At 37.7% G+C, this 18,013-nt stretch overlaps 1 protein-coding gene across 10 annotated transcripts in view; it reads left to right on the top strand.

The window, feature by feature from the left end:
- SORBS2 (sorbin and SH3 domain containing 2) overlaps positions 1–18,013 on the top strand; it is a 272,899-nt gene that overhangs the window by 238,817 nt on the left and 16,069 nt on the right. For 8 of the 10 annotated variants that reach the window (XM_043513624.1, XM_038400114.2, XM_038400112.2 and 5 more), the window contains 5 exons: positions 1,325–1,413; positions 4,334–4,380; positions 6,046–6,160; positions 6,256–6,384; positions 10,566–10,769. In XM_043513624.1, coding sequence (XP_043369559.1) covers positions 1,325–1,413; positions 4,334–4,380; positions 6,046–6,160; positions 6,256–6,384; positions 10,566–10,769 — 584 coding nt within the window. Of the gene's footprint in view, positions 1–1,321; positions 1,414–4,333; positions 4,381–6,045; positions 6,161–6,255; positions 6,385–10,565; positions 10,770–18,013 lie in introns of all 10 variants that reach the window. The other 2 variants (XM_043513619.1, XM_038400107.2) reach the window with 1 other exon arrangement.

Below are 18,013 nucleotides of genomic sequence, written 5' to 3'. Positions count from 1 at the left end.
TGGGACTTGGTCCTGCTTTGAGCAGGGGGTTGGACTAGATGACCTTCTGGGGTCCCTTCCAACCCTGATATTCTATGATTCTATGATTCTATGTTTAAGGGCTTTCCGGAATTGTGGCCACAATGTACCTGCTGCTGTTAGCAAACTTATGATGAGCAATTAATACACTTTTCAACTCCCCATCACTGCTCTACAAACCTCCATCAGTCATCTCAGATCTATGCTTTTTAGAGTGCAGTATACCAAGGAGCATTGAGATCTTTGTTTTTTCTGTAAGAATCAAAGAAGTTTGACCCCAAAGTGATGAATTAAATGCTTTCAGTTCTGTGTTCCCAGTAGTAGTTCTTGCTAGAGTGATAGGCTGGGTAGGAACAGATCATGTGAACTGAGAAAAGAGAAGCAAACGTTATTATTGTTTTCTTCACTAGCAGATGTCAGTGTGGCACTAGGAAAATACAGTGGAAGGACTCTCATGAGTAAGAGGAGATGGTTCATTTAATCCCCAAAATTTCAGTAGGCTTGAAATAATTCCCTTTATTTTAATTTCACACAAGCAGCCCACAGGACCATATTGAGTGCAAGACTTTCATTTAAGAACTCTTCATTTTATTTTTTTTTCAAAATTTATTAAAATAAATATGCACATAATGACAATAGCAAACTGTGCTTTACAGAAAATATGACACTCAGCCTGGTGAGTAATGATTTATAGTCCATATCTTAACATAAAGAGTTATTTTATGAAAATAACAGACTTAATTTTCCATGTGCAACCTAATGAATGCCTCAGGTAAAAGGGAAATCCATATTGCAGAAAAAAATCTTGTTCATCTTTCTCTCATTGGCATGCTTTAAACACTGTCCATGCATGTAATTATGTGTTTACATTGTTATCAGTCAGACATGTTTCTTGAACCCTTCTGAAGTCTCAGTAGACTGATCAGATTTCCCTTCCTCCAGTTTCTCCATTAGATGTATAGTTTATGATGTTTAGTTAAGGTGTACAGTACCCACTGTTGCTTTTCCAAGTTATACATATTGGGTCCTCCATTTGAACCCAAGATGTGTTTGTTTATGTTGATAGTGCAGGAACTATACTCCATCTCTACTGTGGGTCAGATGAACATTTGTGTCTTTGTTTTTTTCTTTAAAAAGGATATTTTAATAATAATTAATGTCATGTAATTTTTCTGTTAAAGGGGGATGAATAGACCCAAGCTCTCCATTTTTAGGTGTAGTTTCCCTTTAAATAAAATGTAGCAGCACCACAGAATTAACTTGCTTCCGAATTGAGACTCATGCAATGACATTTTATTTGCAGTAGACCAGGAGTCTCCTGGGAACTATTCTTCTGCTTTGACTGATGTGGGTCGATCTACTTCACGGGAGAGAAGAGGAATTCCAGACAGAGAGGTAGTTAAACAGGAATGAATAACTGAGCAGCATCCAAAGCCAAAAGAGAATTTATGAGGCAATCCAATAACATTTACAATTAATCATTTAGATAAAGTTTTGTGTGATGCTAAGAAACTGTAACAATGACGATCATAGGAGCAGTTAGACAACTAGTCATTAAGAGAGTGTAATAGAAATTGTTTTTAAGTTGCATGAAGAACAACATTTAAAGATTAGTACTTTAAGAGATTAAAACAATGTCAAACATTAAGATGAAGTTGTATTTTCTGCTGATGTTTAAATGGACCAGGACACTCCTGCAGGGGGTCTGCTGATATTTTATGTCAGGAAGGACTGAGAGATGGCAGATGGGACAATAATCTATTCTAGAGGAAAATGGCAGTTCTAACTGTGAAGGCTCTGATGAAAACCAATGACTATGCAGCTTAATATCCTGAGTAACTGTCTCAGGTGGTTTTAGGACCACCAGGAAGATTTCTGCTCCAAAATCACTTATATTTTTTACTATGTAAGAGTTTTTTTGAGTATTTTAAGCACTGTCCCTAATTTCTATGGCAAAATATTTTGATTGATTATTCTAATTATATAGGTTTCAGAGTAGCAGCCGTGTTAGTCTGTATCCACAAAAAGAAAAGGAGGACTTGTGGCACCTTAGAGACTAACAAATGTATTTGAGCATAAGCTTTCGTGAGCTACAGCTCACTTCATTGGATGCATTTAGTGGAAAATACAGTGGAGAGATTTATATACACAGAGAACATGAAACAATGGGTGTTACCATACACACTGTAATGAGAGTGATCAGGTAAGGTGAGCTATTACCAGCAGGAGAGCGGGGGGGGGGGAAAGGGGGGAACCTTTTGTAGTGATAATCAAGGTGTGCCATTTCCAGCAGTTGACAAGAACATCTGAGGAACAGCAGGGGCGGAATAAACATGGGGAAATAGTTTTACTTTGTGTAATGACCCATCCACTCCCAGTCTTTATTCAAGCCTAAATTAATTGTATCCAGTTTGCAAATTAATTCCAATTCAGCAATCTCTCGTTGGAGTCTGTTTTTGAAGTTTTTTGTTGAAGAATTGCCACTTTTACATCTGTAATCGAGTGACCAAAGAGATTGAAGTGTTCTTCGACTGATTTTTGAATGTTATAATTCTTGACATCTGATTTGTGTCCATTTATTCTTTTACGTAGAGACTGTCCAGTTTGGCCAATGTACATGGCAGAGGGGCATTGCTGGCACATAATGGCATATATCACATTGGTAGATGTGCAGGTGAACGAGCCTCTGATAGTGTGGCTGATGTGATTAAGCCCTATGATGGTATCCCCTGAATAGATATGTGGACACAGTTGACAACGGGCTTTATTGCAAGGATAGGTTCCTGGGTTAGTGGTTCTGTTGTATGGTGTGGTTGCTGGTGAGTATTTGCTTCTGTAAGCAAGGACTGGCCCATCTCCCAAGATCTGTGAGAGTGATGGGTCGTCCTTCAGGATAGGTTGTAGATCCTCGATGATGCGTTGGAGAGGGTTTAGTTGGGGGCTGAAGGTGATGGCTAGTGGCGTTCTGTTATTTTCTTTGTTGGGCCTGTCTTGTAGTAGGTAACTTCTCGGTACTCTTCTGGCTCTGTCAATCTGTTTCTTCACTGCAGCAGGTGGGTATTATAGTTGTAATTATATAGTGATTGCTTATGCTATTGCTTATGCTTCAGACAAAAAAATATTAAAACCTTAAAAAGAGAGAGAAAGCATAAAGGCAGCATGAAATGCCACCATAGTAGAAGGAATGGGAGAACTTGGAATGTATGTATGGAACGTATCATTTAGTTTGTTTTACAACTTTTCTAGTTCTAGAACCAAGAACCTTTCCAAACTTTTTTTTGAGGGTTTTTCTCCCATTGCAATGGAGATGGGTAAATTTTCATAAAGCAAACAATATCTTTAGACCAGAGGTTGTTCACCTTTTCCTAGAGCCACATTTATAGAGAAATGTATATTGTGTATCATCTTCGCTCTCACTCATGAGTTCACAGACTGACTACCCTCTCCTTCACAATGAGACAGACCACGTTCTCTCCCTCTCATGACATGGGAGATTAGTAGTAAGAAAGTATTTAACTTATTTTAAACTGCCTTTTTTTGTAATTTAGCAGCCAAGAACAAGGTGAGTTGGTTACAGGGTGTCAATCAGCGCTCCTCAGGCAATGTGTGGTCCTGGACCATAGCTTAAGAACCTTTGCTTTGGGCCAATCTGCTGGTTTAATGGTAGCGTATAATGTTATTGCCTAGGAGATTTGAGATTAGATCTACTAGGTCCTAGGTTTCATAACACTACTGTTATGTAGCTCCTATTGGGAGAAGTAGAGACGAGTCTAGTTCTTGTCCTTGATTGAAAGAAATTGCCACAGCGTGAACTAATTAATGGAAAAATAGGCACATTCCAAGTGCAGGAACAATGTTCGGCTATTCCTTCCTAATGAAATTGAAAATCACATTTCAGTCTGAAACTATGTATGGTAACTACTAATGTTACAAGCAACCCTTAAGATTACTCTAATGGAAAAAGATTAGAGGAGAAGAAGAGCATTGCAGAAGTATGCTGAGTTTGGTAACTTTAAATGTAAAGGTAAAAATGTCTGCCTAAAGTTAGGTTCTTACATCTATTTTTAGGCACCTAAATAAGTGGTCTTCTTTTCAAAAGTCCTGAGCACTCAGCATCTCCCATTTACTTCAGAGGGTACTGGATGCTTTTGAAAATAAACCCACATATGCAAGTGTTTGAATATGGATTTAAAGGAAGTGTAACCTTTAGGCACCCAGCTTTGAAAATCTTGGTTTATTTTTTTACAGGTTAAACATTATTTTTATAATATGATAATATTACATGTAAGTACTAATCACTTTGCCTGTTTTTCAGAGGCTGCCAGCACGAGCTGTATATGACTTTAAGGCTCAGACCTCTAAGTAAGTATTAAAGTTTTGTTGGTTAATTAAAAGTATGTATGAATGCAAGGACAACCTTTTTAATACCTGTCTCGGACACCTGTCTCACCTGTTCTAACCAGGGGTCAAAGATTGTGACAGTGTTAGCAGTACATTTCTGTTGGGGGGTACGAGACTCAAAGAGGTTACCCAGAACTCTGCTCTGCATGAGCAGTAGTCCATGAATAAGTAAGCTGTGTCAGAAGCCATTTCATATTTAAAACATTTGAATGATGAAATACTTATAATATTTGTTCAAATCTGGGAGTGGCTATGCATCCTCAGCACACATTTTTACCCTGTAGACTATAAAAGATCCAAAAGAGCACCTACATTCCATCATCCATGTTGTCCCATAAGATTCCCAATGTTTATCTCAATTTTTTTCATAAATGAAGGGCTAACATTTTGTCACCTAAATTATGGTCTTTAAACTTAAGGGCATCTGGAATTGTGTGGGGAGTATGTTAGGGGATGTGGAGCTTGGAAAAGTAGAGGGATAATATAGGAGAAAAGACAATGGCCAAGATTTTCAAAAGTCACTAGTGATATTGGATACCTGAATTTTTGGGTGTCCAACTTGAGATACTTTAAAGGGACTTGATTCTCAGAAAGTGCTAAGCCTTGCCAATTTGGGCACCAAAAACTGAGCCAACCAAAATCACTAGCCAGCTTTGAAAATCTTGTTCCGTTTCAAAGGGGTATGTTCTGTGAGAATCAGGACAAAAAAAAATACAGTGGACCAAATTCTGCTCTTGTTAATAGTCACACAACTCCACTAAAGCTATTGAGTTAAGTTAGTGTAAATGAAAACAGAATTTGAACTTGTATTTAAAGAAGAGAAGACAAATTTGTTAGGGAAAGGAAAATAAGTTCATATTTCTTAGAGTATTACAAACAGTTGAGATCAAAAGATATTCAAAAACTACCCTGACAATAACCCTTTACATTTAAACAATGACATAGATCTCTCATCATGTCTTTTGACGCCTTTTTAACCTAAATTTAAAGGACTGTTATGTGCACCTGTATTAGTAATTCACACAAAGATAATTATTGGCTGAATCTTCATGCATAGTAAATTGAATGTTTGTTTTTACAGAACATAATCCTGTCCTTTACACAAGTGAACCATACAGAGTGGGCTGAGTGGGCCAGGGCAGGAGGGTGCCTGAGCCAACTTGCTGGGGCAGGGTAGGGTAATTCATGAGACAGGGGAGGAATATGTGCACCTTTTGGCTTTTTATAAAAGGGAGCACCAAAAGGCTCTCCTATCCAGCTATGGATCAGCAGCTGAAGTAGCATCTACACAGGAGGGACACCAAGCTTGCATGCAGATCCACATGTATTTCGGGCTATGATGTAGATCAGGCCTATCTCTTTAATGGACCAAAACCAGAATCCAAACCCAAATACCCGAAGTTTCAGATTCAGATCTGATTCTGAATCCAAACTTTGCTGTTTGTGCCAATTTGCAATTTACAATTATTATATATTATCCACTGGGATACGCAGTACAGCTATGATGCTCCTTCCTCAGATATTTATTGTTAAATTACATGTGTAAACAACACTGGAATTTCTGAAGTAATTAGAGCAGCTCAATCACAAATCTGAAAATGTCTGACTAAAATAAATCTGTTACAGGGAACTGTCCTTTAAGAAAGGAGATACTGTCTATATCCTCAGGAAAATAGATCAAAACTGGTATGAGGGAGAGCACTATGGAAGAGTTGGAATTTTCCCAATTTCTTATGTTGAGGTTGGTCTGTTGTTTTAATTTCTGGGATTAGTTTTTAAAATAGATGTACAGATTACATGGAAATAATGCAAAAAAAATTCATGTTCTCCTTTCAGAAACTTTCTCCCCCAGAAAAAGCACAGCCTGCCAGGCCACCTCCTCCAGCACAAGTTGGAGATATTGGAGAAGCTATTGCCAAATATAATTTCAGTGCAGACACAAATGTGGAACTATCGTTGAGAAAGGTAACATATAGAGTTATCTTCAGTGAAAAACATCTATACTGAATAACTGTTTATAAATAAAACAACTTAAAAACTTGAACATAAATGCTATTGTTTCACCTACTCTGAAATCACAGAAGGGATACACACAAAGCAAAATACTCCTAGTGGGATATTTGCAGAGAACTTAATTAACCTTCTTTGCTTCATATCTCCAGGTGTCTATCACTACATTTGTGAATGGTGTAAATATGTTAGTCATGCAAAACAGGTAATTAGGTTGTACTTGCCTGATTTGCACATGCAAACATCAGGTTGCATGTACAAATCAGGTGATTGGGTGCCTAATTGCCCAAGTTGCATGTAAATTACCCATCTACACATTTTTCAGTTGCCTCTTTCTTCAACCACAATTGTGGGGCCTGCAATTTTATAGGTGCACCCACTGTTTTGGGTATATAACAGGAGATTTTAAAACTGTGATGGCTTGTCTATGGACATTTTTGTAAGCCACCCTGACATTTTGTGGATTACCCAAACCAGTAAGGGGTTCTGTCACAGCCTGCCTTATAACTTTGGGTTCCTTAATACTATGCTGCTATGACTCAGAACCCTGACATCACCAGCCAGCCTACAAATGGGTCTCAAACCTGGCTTCCACCTGCCTAGTTACTTCTTGCAGGATGACCTCTGCAACTTCCGATCCTAAGTCCCTGCAGATCTGTCTCCCTGAGTTCTTAACTACAAGGTACTCAGACTTTTCCTCTCTGGTTTGGCGCCTCTGAAGGAGTAAAACCTGCCCCCAGTGATCAGTTCACTTTGGCACACACACTTCACTTAACACATTCTTTTTTTTGTTTTGTTTTGTTTTTTTCCACCAAATGCATCCGATGAAGTGAGCTGTAGCTCATGAAAGCTTATGCTCTAATAAATTTGTTAGTCTCTAAGGTGCCACAAGTACTCCTTTTCTTTTTGCGAATACAGACTAACACGGCTGCTACTCTGAAACACTTCACACAGTTTGCATACCAGAGACCTGCTTTGGGGAAAAATAAAAAGTTTATTTAATAGAAAAGTCACAGATTCAAAGATGAAATAGTAAGGGAGAGCAAACGAAATACAAGTTACACAGAAAATAAACAGGAAGACACAATCTCAGGCTTTACACTTCTATGTTAGCTAAATTCCATTTTCTAATACAAGTTACCTATTGACTTTGTGAAGTTTCCCTGCATACCCCCTGCGATAGAGGGGATCCAGTGTTTCATGGACAGCACCCCACTTAGAGGCTGGACCTCCATTTCTGGATAGCTTTCACTTCAAACCCCTTACTGTCTGACAGGATTTGCAGGATTGGTGGGTTTGTTTTTACTTCTTCTTTCTCTCAAACTATGATAATTCATGGTTACAAAGTGCAGGGAAACTCCCTTCTTCCTTAGGGCTTGTCTACAGTACGAAGTTAAGTCAACATGAGGCACCTTACATCGACTTAACTGTGTAAACATACACACTACAATGTTCCTCCCACCCCTGTTACTCACACACTATGTCACCCTATAAATCCACCTGCACAAGAGGCATAAGGCTTAGGTTAACATAGTTCACACAATGCAGTGTCTGTATAGATACTGTGTTACTTGCATTGCCTGTTGGCTCTCAGAGTGACTGACAGCCAGAGCTGTGAAATTAACAAGAATATCAGTTTCACTGCTAGTAAGGTTCCTGTTTTGAAACTGAGCAGGAGGTGGGATAGAGAGGAGTGAGGGATGGGGGATGAGGGAAGGATGTTCCAGCTGTGAACCCCCAGTGCTGTCGACAGCCGGAGCCTTGCCTGCCCAGTGCTGAGAGCCCAGGCTGTGGGCTCCCTGCAGAACTCCCAACTGGAGCCCGGCTGCAGCCAGGGCTCTCTGCTCCCCACACTGCTCCTCTTAAATCAGTGCAAGTGCTCCTGGTGCCACTGACAGAAGGAGGGTAGTGTAGACATGGAAAAACCACAGTAATTACTTCAGTGGCAGTAAGTCCACCTGTAGTGTATTGTAGACATGGCCTGAGTTTTCCAAGGCTGGGGTTTTTTTTTTAGTTTCAATGTCTTCCCATTAACTTAAATAGACTACCATTGTCTTTCCCTGGGTTGTACAATGCTAGGTGCTTGGAGCTAGTTTCATGTAAACAATTAGCCTGAGAGGTGCCCCACCCTGCCTCATTGCTTCACCCCGCCCCCCATTGTGAAGTGATGCATCCTAGCTACAGTTACAATGTTCTACTTATACATAACCTGTATACATATCTCCTAATGACATCAAATTCAGAACATTACATGCTTTCATAAAAGATGTTACTTGACATAAAATTATACACAATAACATTGTATGCAACCAGTTCAGTTGCTTATACTTTGGGGTTCAGACACCTTCGTTTCCCTTTGGGTTGTCTGGAATCTGAATGTCACAGCAATATATTAAATAAATACTATTCCATAATTCCAAGTTTTAATCTCATATTATTGTCACATACTTGGATATTATTTTAAGAGGTTTTATTATAATACAGACTTGTGCTGTTTGGAATCTATTATCATGGCTGTAAGATATTTGGTGCAAGTTTCTAATTAAAGAACTATTTCTTCTTGCATTTAACACCAATATTTCCTTTCTAATTGTAATACTAATTCTTGCTGTTTCAACAGCATATTGTAATTTAAAATACAGTAGGTATTCTTAAACATAAATCTACAAATCTAACCATATTTATTGAATAAATCCAAATTAGGCATAGCAAGATATTAAATGTTAATGTATTTCACCAAGTGATATATCTTTATCATAAGATGTTTAATCCCCAGATGATCTGGTGATGAAAGGGCATTATTCATATACAGAACAAAGGTTACAAAAATATGGATATGAAAACACCTTCCATGTAAAGCCTATTACACTGACCAGTAAAACAAACGTAAAATTTAAAACTTTGGTTCCTAAATCTAGGTATCATAAGCCATGATTAGCAACCAAAATAAATGATATTGATATTCATAACCCATAATGAAGTGACTGGGATCTGAAGCGCGCTCAGTATCTCTGAAAATCAATTGTTTATCCAGATGCTTAACATTAGGTATGCAGGCTTGAAAACATTTGCCATTAGGACTATTTAAACAAAACAAGATTTTGTACTGGTAACACGTTGAAGAATTTGTATCCATAGAGCAATTCTGCCACATTCACACTTTCCTGGTGAAAAAAGATGATCTGGTAGGAAGGAATACACTAATCTATTTTTCATCTGACATGACTGAGCCCAGGACATTACCTTATTGATGGTGATTTAGGGACTGATCCAGCACCCATTTACTTCAGTCTTGCTGGATCAGGCCGATGCTATGTTTAGTATGCCCTAAAATCAGGAAGAGGGAAGTGAAGGATTAATTTTCTTAATGTGAATATTAAACATGAGCATTATAATGTGAACTTCTGTTTATAAACATTGTAAACATTCATGTTTAGTGCTCCTGGATTTTATATTCACAGGAATTGGTATCTTGGTAGCCTGGTTTTGATGAAAGAGTAGCTAGCTTTTGTTTGTTCAACTAGAGATGCTTTTATGGTATTCACAAATCAACAGAAACAAAATCACAGAAAACTAAGAGGACTTCGAGATGGGAGGGTGAGGATTGAAAAAAAAGTTGTTCTGCAGGAGACATGATAAAATGTATGTTATATAAAACAAACAGGAGTCCATAAAATCTTAATAAGGAGAGAAGTACTTTAGTATGGCCATTTTCTTAATCTTTACTGGTTTTTGAAGAAAAATACAAAATCAAACAATGTAAGGAGCAAAACATTTAAATTAATACAACAGTCACTATTACTGTTGCAGAAATGGGCCAGGTCAGTGGTCTAGTGGAAGAATAGTGTACTGCCATGTAGGCATCTAAGTTCTGAGCAGAGCAAAGTGCACCTCAGTTGTTGTTTAGTATCTGGTATAGGAATGGCATCCATAGACCAATACAGGTCCTCTCTTGCTGGAACGATAGCATTATGTGAAGTTAATGGGAAAGTGGGGGAGATTCTGAAGGCTCTGACCAGGGCCAGAAAGGACCCCCATGGAAAAATACTGTGATATGTTGAGATAAAAATATAAACTATTCAGAAAACAAAGTTATCACTTGTCCACTGATAATTAATTTTGATAATGCATTGCAGGGAGACAGAGTAATTCTTCTTAAGCGAGTTGATCAAAACTGGTATGAAGGTAAAATACCAGGAACCAACAGACAAGGCATCTTCCCTGTTTCCTATGTAGAAGTCATCAAAAAGAATGCATCAAAAGGTGCTGGTGACTACCCTGATCCTCCATTACCCCAAAGCTATTCTAGTGATAGAATACACCATTTAAGTTCCACTAAGGTAAGGACGATTTGTTTTTCCATCATGCCTAGAGTGTGTTAATGCAATTTGTAAATCTTTGGTAAAATAACTAATAAACAGTTTTTATTAAATATACATTTTTTAAAAATTCATGCATCCCTCCCACAGAAATCATATTTTTTTCTGAAGATAGAGTCTTTTTCTGAAGATAGAGTTGCATTGCCAAATTTTCATTGTACAACTTTATTCTTTACATTTTTTAGGATACACTATGGCATTTAAGACTCTTGCTGGTTGACACTAAGTCTATAAAATTCAAAGTGTAAAATCTAGGACATAAAAGACTTAATTTCCAAAAATGTTTTAAATATCCTTCATGCATCCCAAACTCCACAAGTCTAGTAATTAACCATTACATTATCTAGAGAATGGCCAGGCAGAGTTTGGTCAGCAAATCAACCAGAACAAAACCTGTTTGGCAACTTGGAACAGATTTGAGCATCGTGGGTTATGTTCAGCAGACTGATATATTGCAATGTGAACATCTTTTTTTATGACAAAGACCAGAAGATCTTGCAGTCCCCTAAAAGAGAAACCATGAGAATAGCATGAGAGGGCAGTTTGCATGAGGACACAACACAGCTGGCCAAAAATAGCCCTGTGCTCTCCCTGTCCATCCGTGAGTGCAAAGGGAAGGAGTCAACCAATGTCTTCCTTGTGTGACTGGCCTCCTTTTGCCACCCACCGTCCAGAAATGGATTTTTATCATAGAGCAGACTCCTTGGGTGATTTTGTAACATGATAGCACTTGTATTAAGCTATAATGATACAAATGTCATCACGTTGCGATACAGTTCAGGTTCAGATCTTTATAGCTATAACCTGAAACCAAGCTTCTTTACAGCTTCTTACACCTAGTCATGAACACTCTCAAAAACAGAATGTCTGTCCCTGATCTATATTTTTTCATATTAATTGTTGGATAGTTCAAACTCTCTTTGTTGTGATAGAAAACTACACATAGCAGTGGGCAGATCCTCAGCTGATGTAAATGTCATAGCTCCATAAATGCCAGTGAACTATGGCAATTTGCACCAGCTGAAGATCTTCCCCTGGAAGACCAGGAAGGAAGGAATAGGGCACCGAGAGATGTGTTAATAACACCATGCAGTGGAATTTTATAACATCACCACACATATTTTATCAGGACAATATTGAAGAGCAAATTGTGAGTTTTCAAATGATACCTTATAAGACATACTTTGTACAACAATTATTACAATAGTATGTAGGATATGGACATGGGTATATTCTGTCAGTTACCTCTCTATAAAACTGTAACGAAGTGGAGAATCAGGCCCACCGAGTCTAGAACAGATCTCTACACACATGCATGTCAGTGAGTATCTGTTTTCTAAGAAAAAACTCAAGGTCTTTTATGTGACAGAGGGAATTTCTGCAGCAGTTGCTGCATTGACATAAATGGAAATACAGTACTAAAATCTCTCAAACCAACTTCTCATCCATTAATTCTTTTATATATTCAGAAGAGACTACGTGTGTGGAAAAAGTGTCTTAAGTCTTCTTTTCTTACAATAGCTGGAGAGGCTTTAGTAAACTTAAGCATTCCCAACTGAGTATTAGGGTTTAGCATGATCAGAACTTCAGGGTTGGGGGGGCGGGGGTGAGGGATAATTCAATAGTGTTTGCATTATGTGGGATCTGTTCATTGTCAAAAACAAAGAAACTCAAAACTATTAAATTTTGCAAGAGGTCTGGATATCAGGAAATCCTATACCAAAGAATTGTCTAACTTCTCAAAAATAAAGCCATCTACCTTGAGAAAACTTCAGTAGGAGGTAAGTAATTTTCCCTCTTCTCCCCAGTCTGTCTCTCAGGTTCAAACTCTGTATAAGTAATAAAGCCTTATTTTCTTTTCTACAGTAATATTTAAAATCTAAAGTAGCCAGATAATTAAATAGATGTGCAGTCTAGAATTGTTTTAGATTATTCTAACAAGGAAATTAAAATACTTTTTTCATGCCAGTTTAATTTTGAGGATTACTAGTAACAAAAAATACATTTTCAGTATTTACTGAAGCAATGGATATCTACAGATGCAGTGTACGTATGACTCACCAGTCTATCATTCTTACAAAAGGACTTTTCTTTTACCAGAAGGATACTTCAATCAATATTATGTAATGCTACTCAAAATATATTGCTATGTACTGTGCTGTCACCATCTTAAAAAGGATTGTTTACTGTCTACTTTCTATTAGATTTAAGTGTATGTACCTTAACTAAAAATATAATTTTATTTGTTCACAACTACATCAATTTTAAATAAAAAATGCATTATGTAACTATTGATGCCTTAATAAAAGTATGCAGTGTATTTAAGATGTTTCTTTAAGATCACCACCAGAAAGTGCAGCAAAAATTAACCTTAGGAAAATTAGAGATTATTTGGTTTGTTCTATTTGTATTAGTGTTTAATGGCACCCACAGTGAGCAAGGTGCTTTTAACAGTATGACTATTCTGAAAATAATGAAATCACAGCAGTCTTGAGTGTACTATATAACAACTTGTGATAGGCTCGCTAGCATAGAGCAGTAAATAACATAATCCTAGCAGATCAAATTTAGGCTCCCCTTCATGACTCCATGATTCAGATCTGTCTTGATGTTTGACATTTAAGCCCTAGGCCAGAACCTGATACAGTTTCACTTTTCAAATATCTTTTCAGCTATTCTGATTCATGTAATAATGATTTCAGACATTTGTGCTCACTGAAATAATATCCTATAATCCAGAAGATGGCACATAACTTTTTTTGCTTACGCTACTCATATCTTAGTCCAACGTCATTTTGTTTATTTATTTTTAATTCCTATGCTTTTCCTTATTTCTAAAGTTGGCTTCCAAAGCATCATCCCCACCTCCCAGATATCATTCCTCTCCTTGGTCAGATTCTAATAAAGGGAATCTCAAGGCTGTCACCAGTGAATGGTTGTCACTGACTGTTGATTTTCCATCGTCAAGCACGCCTGCCCCAACTTCTCCACCTTTTCCTGACAGCTTTCGTTGTGATCTAGAGGAACTCAACTCTTTGGCATTAACAGCATCCCAGTCTATTCCAATGCCTACTGCTAATATCACTTGCCAAGTTAAGGATGGTCATTTTGTTCCATTTACATCACCAAAGACCTCTCTCAGGTCTTCTGAATCTCTTCTTCAGCCCTTCCCTGCATGTACTTTTGTATCACTTCCTCCAACAATCCAATTTCAGGACACAGCACTTAAGCCTATAACAAATGGTATCAAAATGAATGAAAGAAAATATAAAGATCTGAAAGAGATGATTGGATCGCCAGCTGTCAAAGAAACCAGAAGCTTATCAGATACTACAAAAGCATGTGGAACCATGAGCACTGCTTTTGCTGTCTCTGAGCCTTCTAAATGTGGCTCCCTACCCAGAATGCTAGTGGCAATTGATGAACAGGAGGAGGAAACCTGTGAGGTGTGCCTGTCAATAATCCAAGGGGGTCAGCCAAAATGTCAAGATTCACATTTCTACAGACGTGCTCCTGATGTAACAGAACAAATGCCAGGACTGTATATAGAGGAGACGCTGAGCCATTACAGAATAAAATCTCCAATAGCAATTAAAAGTGAGCATATGATACCTTATGAAGTATACAGTTCATCAAGTATCAATAAAGAGGTATTTTCATTTCTTACGATTTAGCTTCTACATTCATACAGTTCACTCCCAGTATAATTAGTATAGTCTTTTCTAATATATTTTTGTGTATCTATGCATATACATACAGTATTATAATTAGGGTTGTATTATGTTAAATAAATTATATATGACATTCTTAATGACAGAGAAAACAGTACTCCCATCTCAAATCTCCCTCTTGCTGAAACTGACAGAAATATCATGCTAGGTTACATGGTGCCCTTGTTTTCCAGTCTTCTCTGCTGCCATCACAATAGTAGTGAACTGAAAGACAGAATGCACAGCTTTCTTCACAGGCCCATTACTGCTACTTTTTGAATTATCGGACAGAATGGGAGCTCCCAAAAGCAGAGCTATCCACACACTCCTGAAAGAATGAGGAGGAATCGCCTGCAGAGACTTTTAGCTATTCACCTCGCAGATGTGTCATTTGGCCATCTAGCTAATTATAGTGTGTTCATGTCACAAGAATGTGACAGGGGCCAGATTAAGTTTGGCCATGAAACACATGCTTTCTAAATCATGATCCCTCCCACAGTTCCCCCTGGACCAGCACAACTCTGTAGTGCCCCAATGCATGCCAATGTCTAAATGCCACAAGATGGCCCTGAATTAATTAACACATGATATTTATATAAAATTAATTCTAATGTTTTAGTAACTTTTTTTTCTCTATAAAATTAGTTTAAACGGTCAGACAGTTAAAGCAGTTAATCTGGTTCAAACCAATCTATAACTCAAATGTAAGGGTAACAGGTGATCCCTGATAGATTGTAAGACTTTGCAGCCCTCATAACTTGTTCTCATGGCTTAAAAACTACAACGTAATCCTGAGAACAAACTATGCTGTGGTTATTTCAAGGGACACTGTCGGTATAAAAATTATAGCTGTTAACAAACACATTCATTTACTTAAGATATTAAAATATTTACATTATTAAAATTGAAAGTTGTTTTTTTACAAAATTCATTTTGTCAGTGTATCCTCTTTTCTCAGTTCCTTGCATTTCTCTTGACTTGCAAAATGAAAATCAGGTTTCAGAGTAGCAACCGTGTTTGTCTGTATCCGTAAAAAGAAAAGGAGGACTTGTGGCACCTTAGAGACTAACAAATTTATTAGAGCATAAGCTTTCGTGAGCTACAACTCACTTCATCGGATGCATACAGTGGAAAATATAGTGGGGAGATTTTATATACACAGAGAACATGAAACAATGGGTGTTACCATACACACTGTAACAAGAGCGATTAGGAAAGGTGAGCTATTACGAGCAGGAAAGCGCGGTGGGGGGGAGGGAGGAACCTTTTGTAGTGATAATCAAGGTGGGCCATTTCCAACAGTTTACAAGAACAGTAGGAGAGGAAATAAAAAAGGGAAAATAGTTTTACTTTCTGTAATGACACATCCACTCCCAGTCTTTATTCAAGTCTAAGTTAATTGTATCCAGTTTGCAAATTTATTCCAATTCAGCAGTCTCTCGTTGGAGTCTGTTTTTGAAGTTTTTTGTTGAAGGATTGCCTCATTTAGGTCTGTAACCTAGTGACCAAAGAGATTGAAGTGTTCTCCAACTGGTTTTTGAATGTTATAATTCTTGACGTCTAATTTGGGTACATTTATTCTTTTATGTAGAGACTCTCCAGTTTGGCTAACGTACATGGCAGAGGGGCATTGCTGGCACATGATGGGATATATCACAAAATGAAAATCAGTTGATTCAGTCTGAGCTCTGTTTTATAGTCAGTGTCTTGTTCAGGGTCTTATTTCTGCAATGTTTGAGAGCATTCACTCTGTCAAATAATTCAAAGGGTACTAGAGGGCCAATGAAGAAAGTCACGTATTCTGCCTTTCAGGTCAGAATTATTGTGATGGCAGCTATCTAGCAGAGAAAGCAAAACTGGAGAAAATAAGGGTACCATGTAACAGAGAATGATATTTTTCTCTGTTTCAACAAGAGAGAGATTTGAGGGAATGTTTAACTAAGAACAACTGCTTTAATTGTAATTTCTGAAAAACATAAAGTATTAGGTTTTGCAAAAGTTTTTTTTGATAACATTTAAAATTTGGACTTAATGTAACCCAACAGTGCCCCTTATAAATAGTGTATTTAAAGGCAGGTTTCATTTTGAAGTTTTAACAGAACTTCATGTAGGGCCCAATCCTTCAAGATACTGAGCTCTTGGGAGAGGTGCTATGCACCCTCGACTTTCATTCAAAATGAAGCCTAAGACATATTAGGGGGCCTCCAAGGACACAGTTATGATATTACAAGAGATACACTGACTCCTATCCCATACTTGTGTTTTTTAAATGAATGAACCTAAAGACAGGGTAGTAGTAGGAAGTAAGTAAAATATGATAAGACTATGATTTCACCTCAGAACATTAGATTTACTGACTAGTGATGAATGTAACATCAGCCTGAGTACAGCAGTTAGGGGTCTCTCTGTCTCTGCTTGTTAGTGGTGTATTATTACTCTTCTTTCTGCACTTTATGTCTTTCACTGATGGTTGTACAGCATGATTACTTGTTGTCTTTCTTAAATGTTTAAGCCAGCCCCACTTTCCTCTGGGACACAAGGGCCTTCTGCTTCTCCTTCTCATCTTCCTTCTAGTCCTCCATTTCATTCTGCCAAGGTACCTCCCTCTCAGTCTGTCTCCACATCTTCCCAGTCTGCTGTTCCCCACTCACCTCCTCTCCTTTCCAAACTTTCCTACCGACAGGAGATAAACTCACCAAAGTTAAAGGTAACTGCACTTGTTGAGTGTGAATTGCTGCATGTCTCCATGTGTGTTTGACAAATAGAAGGAATGATGCTAAGATTGATCTTTTTTAATTTTAAATATAACTTCTCAGTTACTAATATTTCATAGCATAAGCATGTAGCTAGCTCAAATGTTATAATAGCAGTGTAGTGCCTTTTCAGATTAAATAATAATGTCAAGTAAGAAAATACTATCATGAAGGGACTGGATAGTTCAGGAAACGATTAGCCAGATAGCTCAAGTATAGGATGTGGGAGCTTTTTATCTCTAGATCGTGTGTCTGAATCCACACTAGGGATTTGATCTAGCTATCATTGAATTCAGTGGGTGGTTGCTGATAACTGCAATAGGAGATGAATCAGGCTCTCGGTCATTAGGCCACTGAAAAGTTACCAGATGTTATGCAAAATGAGTTTATAGTTTCAGTCCAATTCCTAAGGGGCAGATGTGTACTTCACAATAACCCCTATCACACTTACCACCCATTAGTAGCATTCTTGTTGTCAGTCTCATTAACCAAAAATGGAACAGATCTAGAGTATGGGTAACTTTCTCTTCTCAAGACATATTTCCAGGTCAGGTGTGAAGCACTGTGGCAGGGCAGTGCAGAAAAGTCTGAAATTATATCACTTCCTTTCTAGGTCTTTAGTGGGTACATAGAAGGAGTCAGGCTCCAGAGATGTTAATTTCATGAGCATTACATTTGGTTTAAACAGAAAAGAGAAAAATCATCATAAAACACAATGATTGATTTTAAACAAGATTTAAGG

Source organism: Dermochelys coriacea, chromosome 4, assembly GCF_009764565.3.
Source record: "Dermochelys coriacea isolate rDerCor1 chromosome 4, rDerCor1.pri.v4, whole genome shotgun sequence".
Classification (NCBI taxonomy): domain Eukaryota; kingdom Metazoa; phylum Chordata; order Testudines; family Dermochelyidae; genus Dermochelys; species Dermochelys coriacea.
The sequence above is the reverse complement of the archived record's forward strand: the minus strand, read 5'-3'. Positions and strand labels throughout refer to the sequence as shown.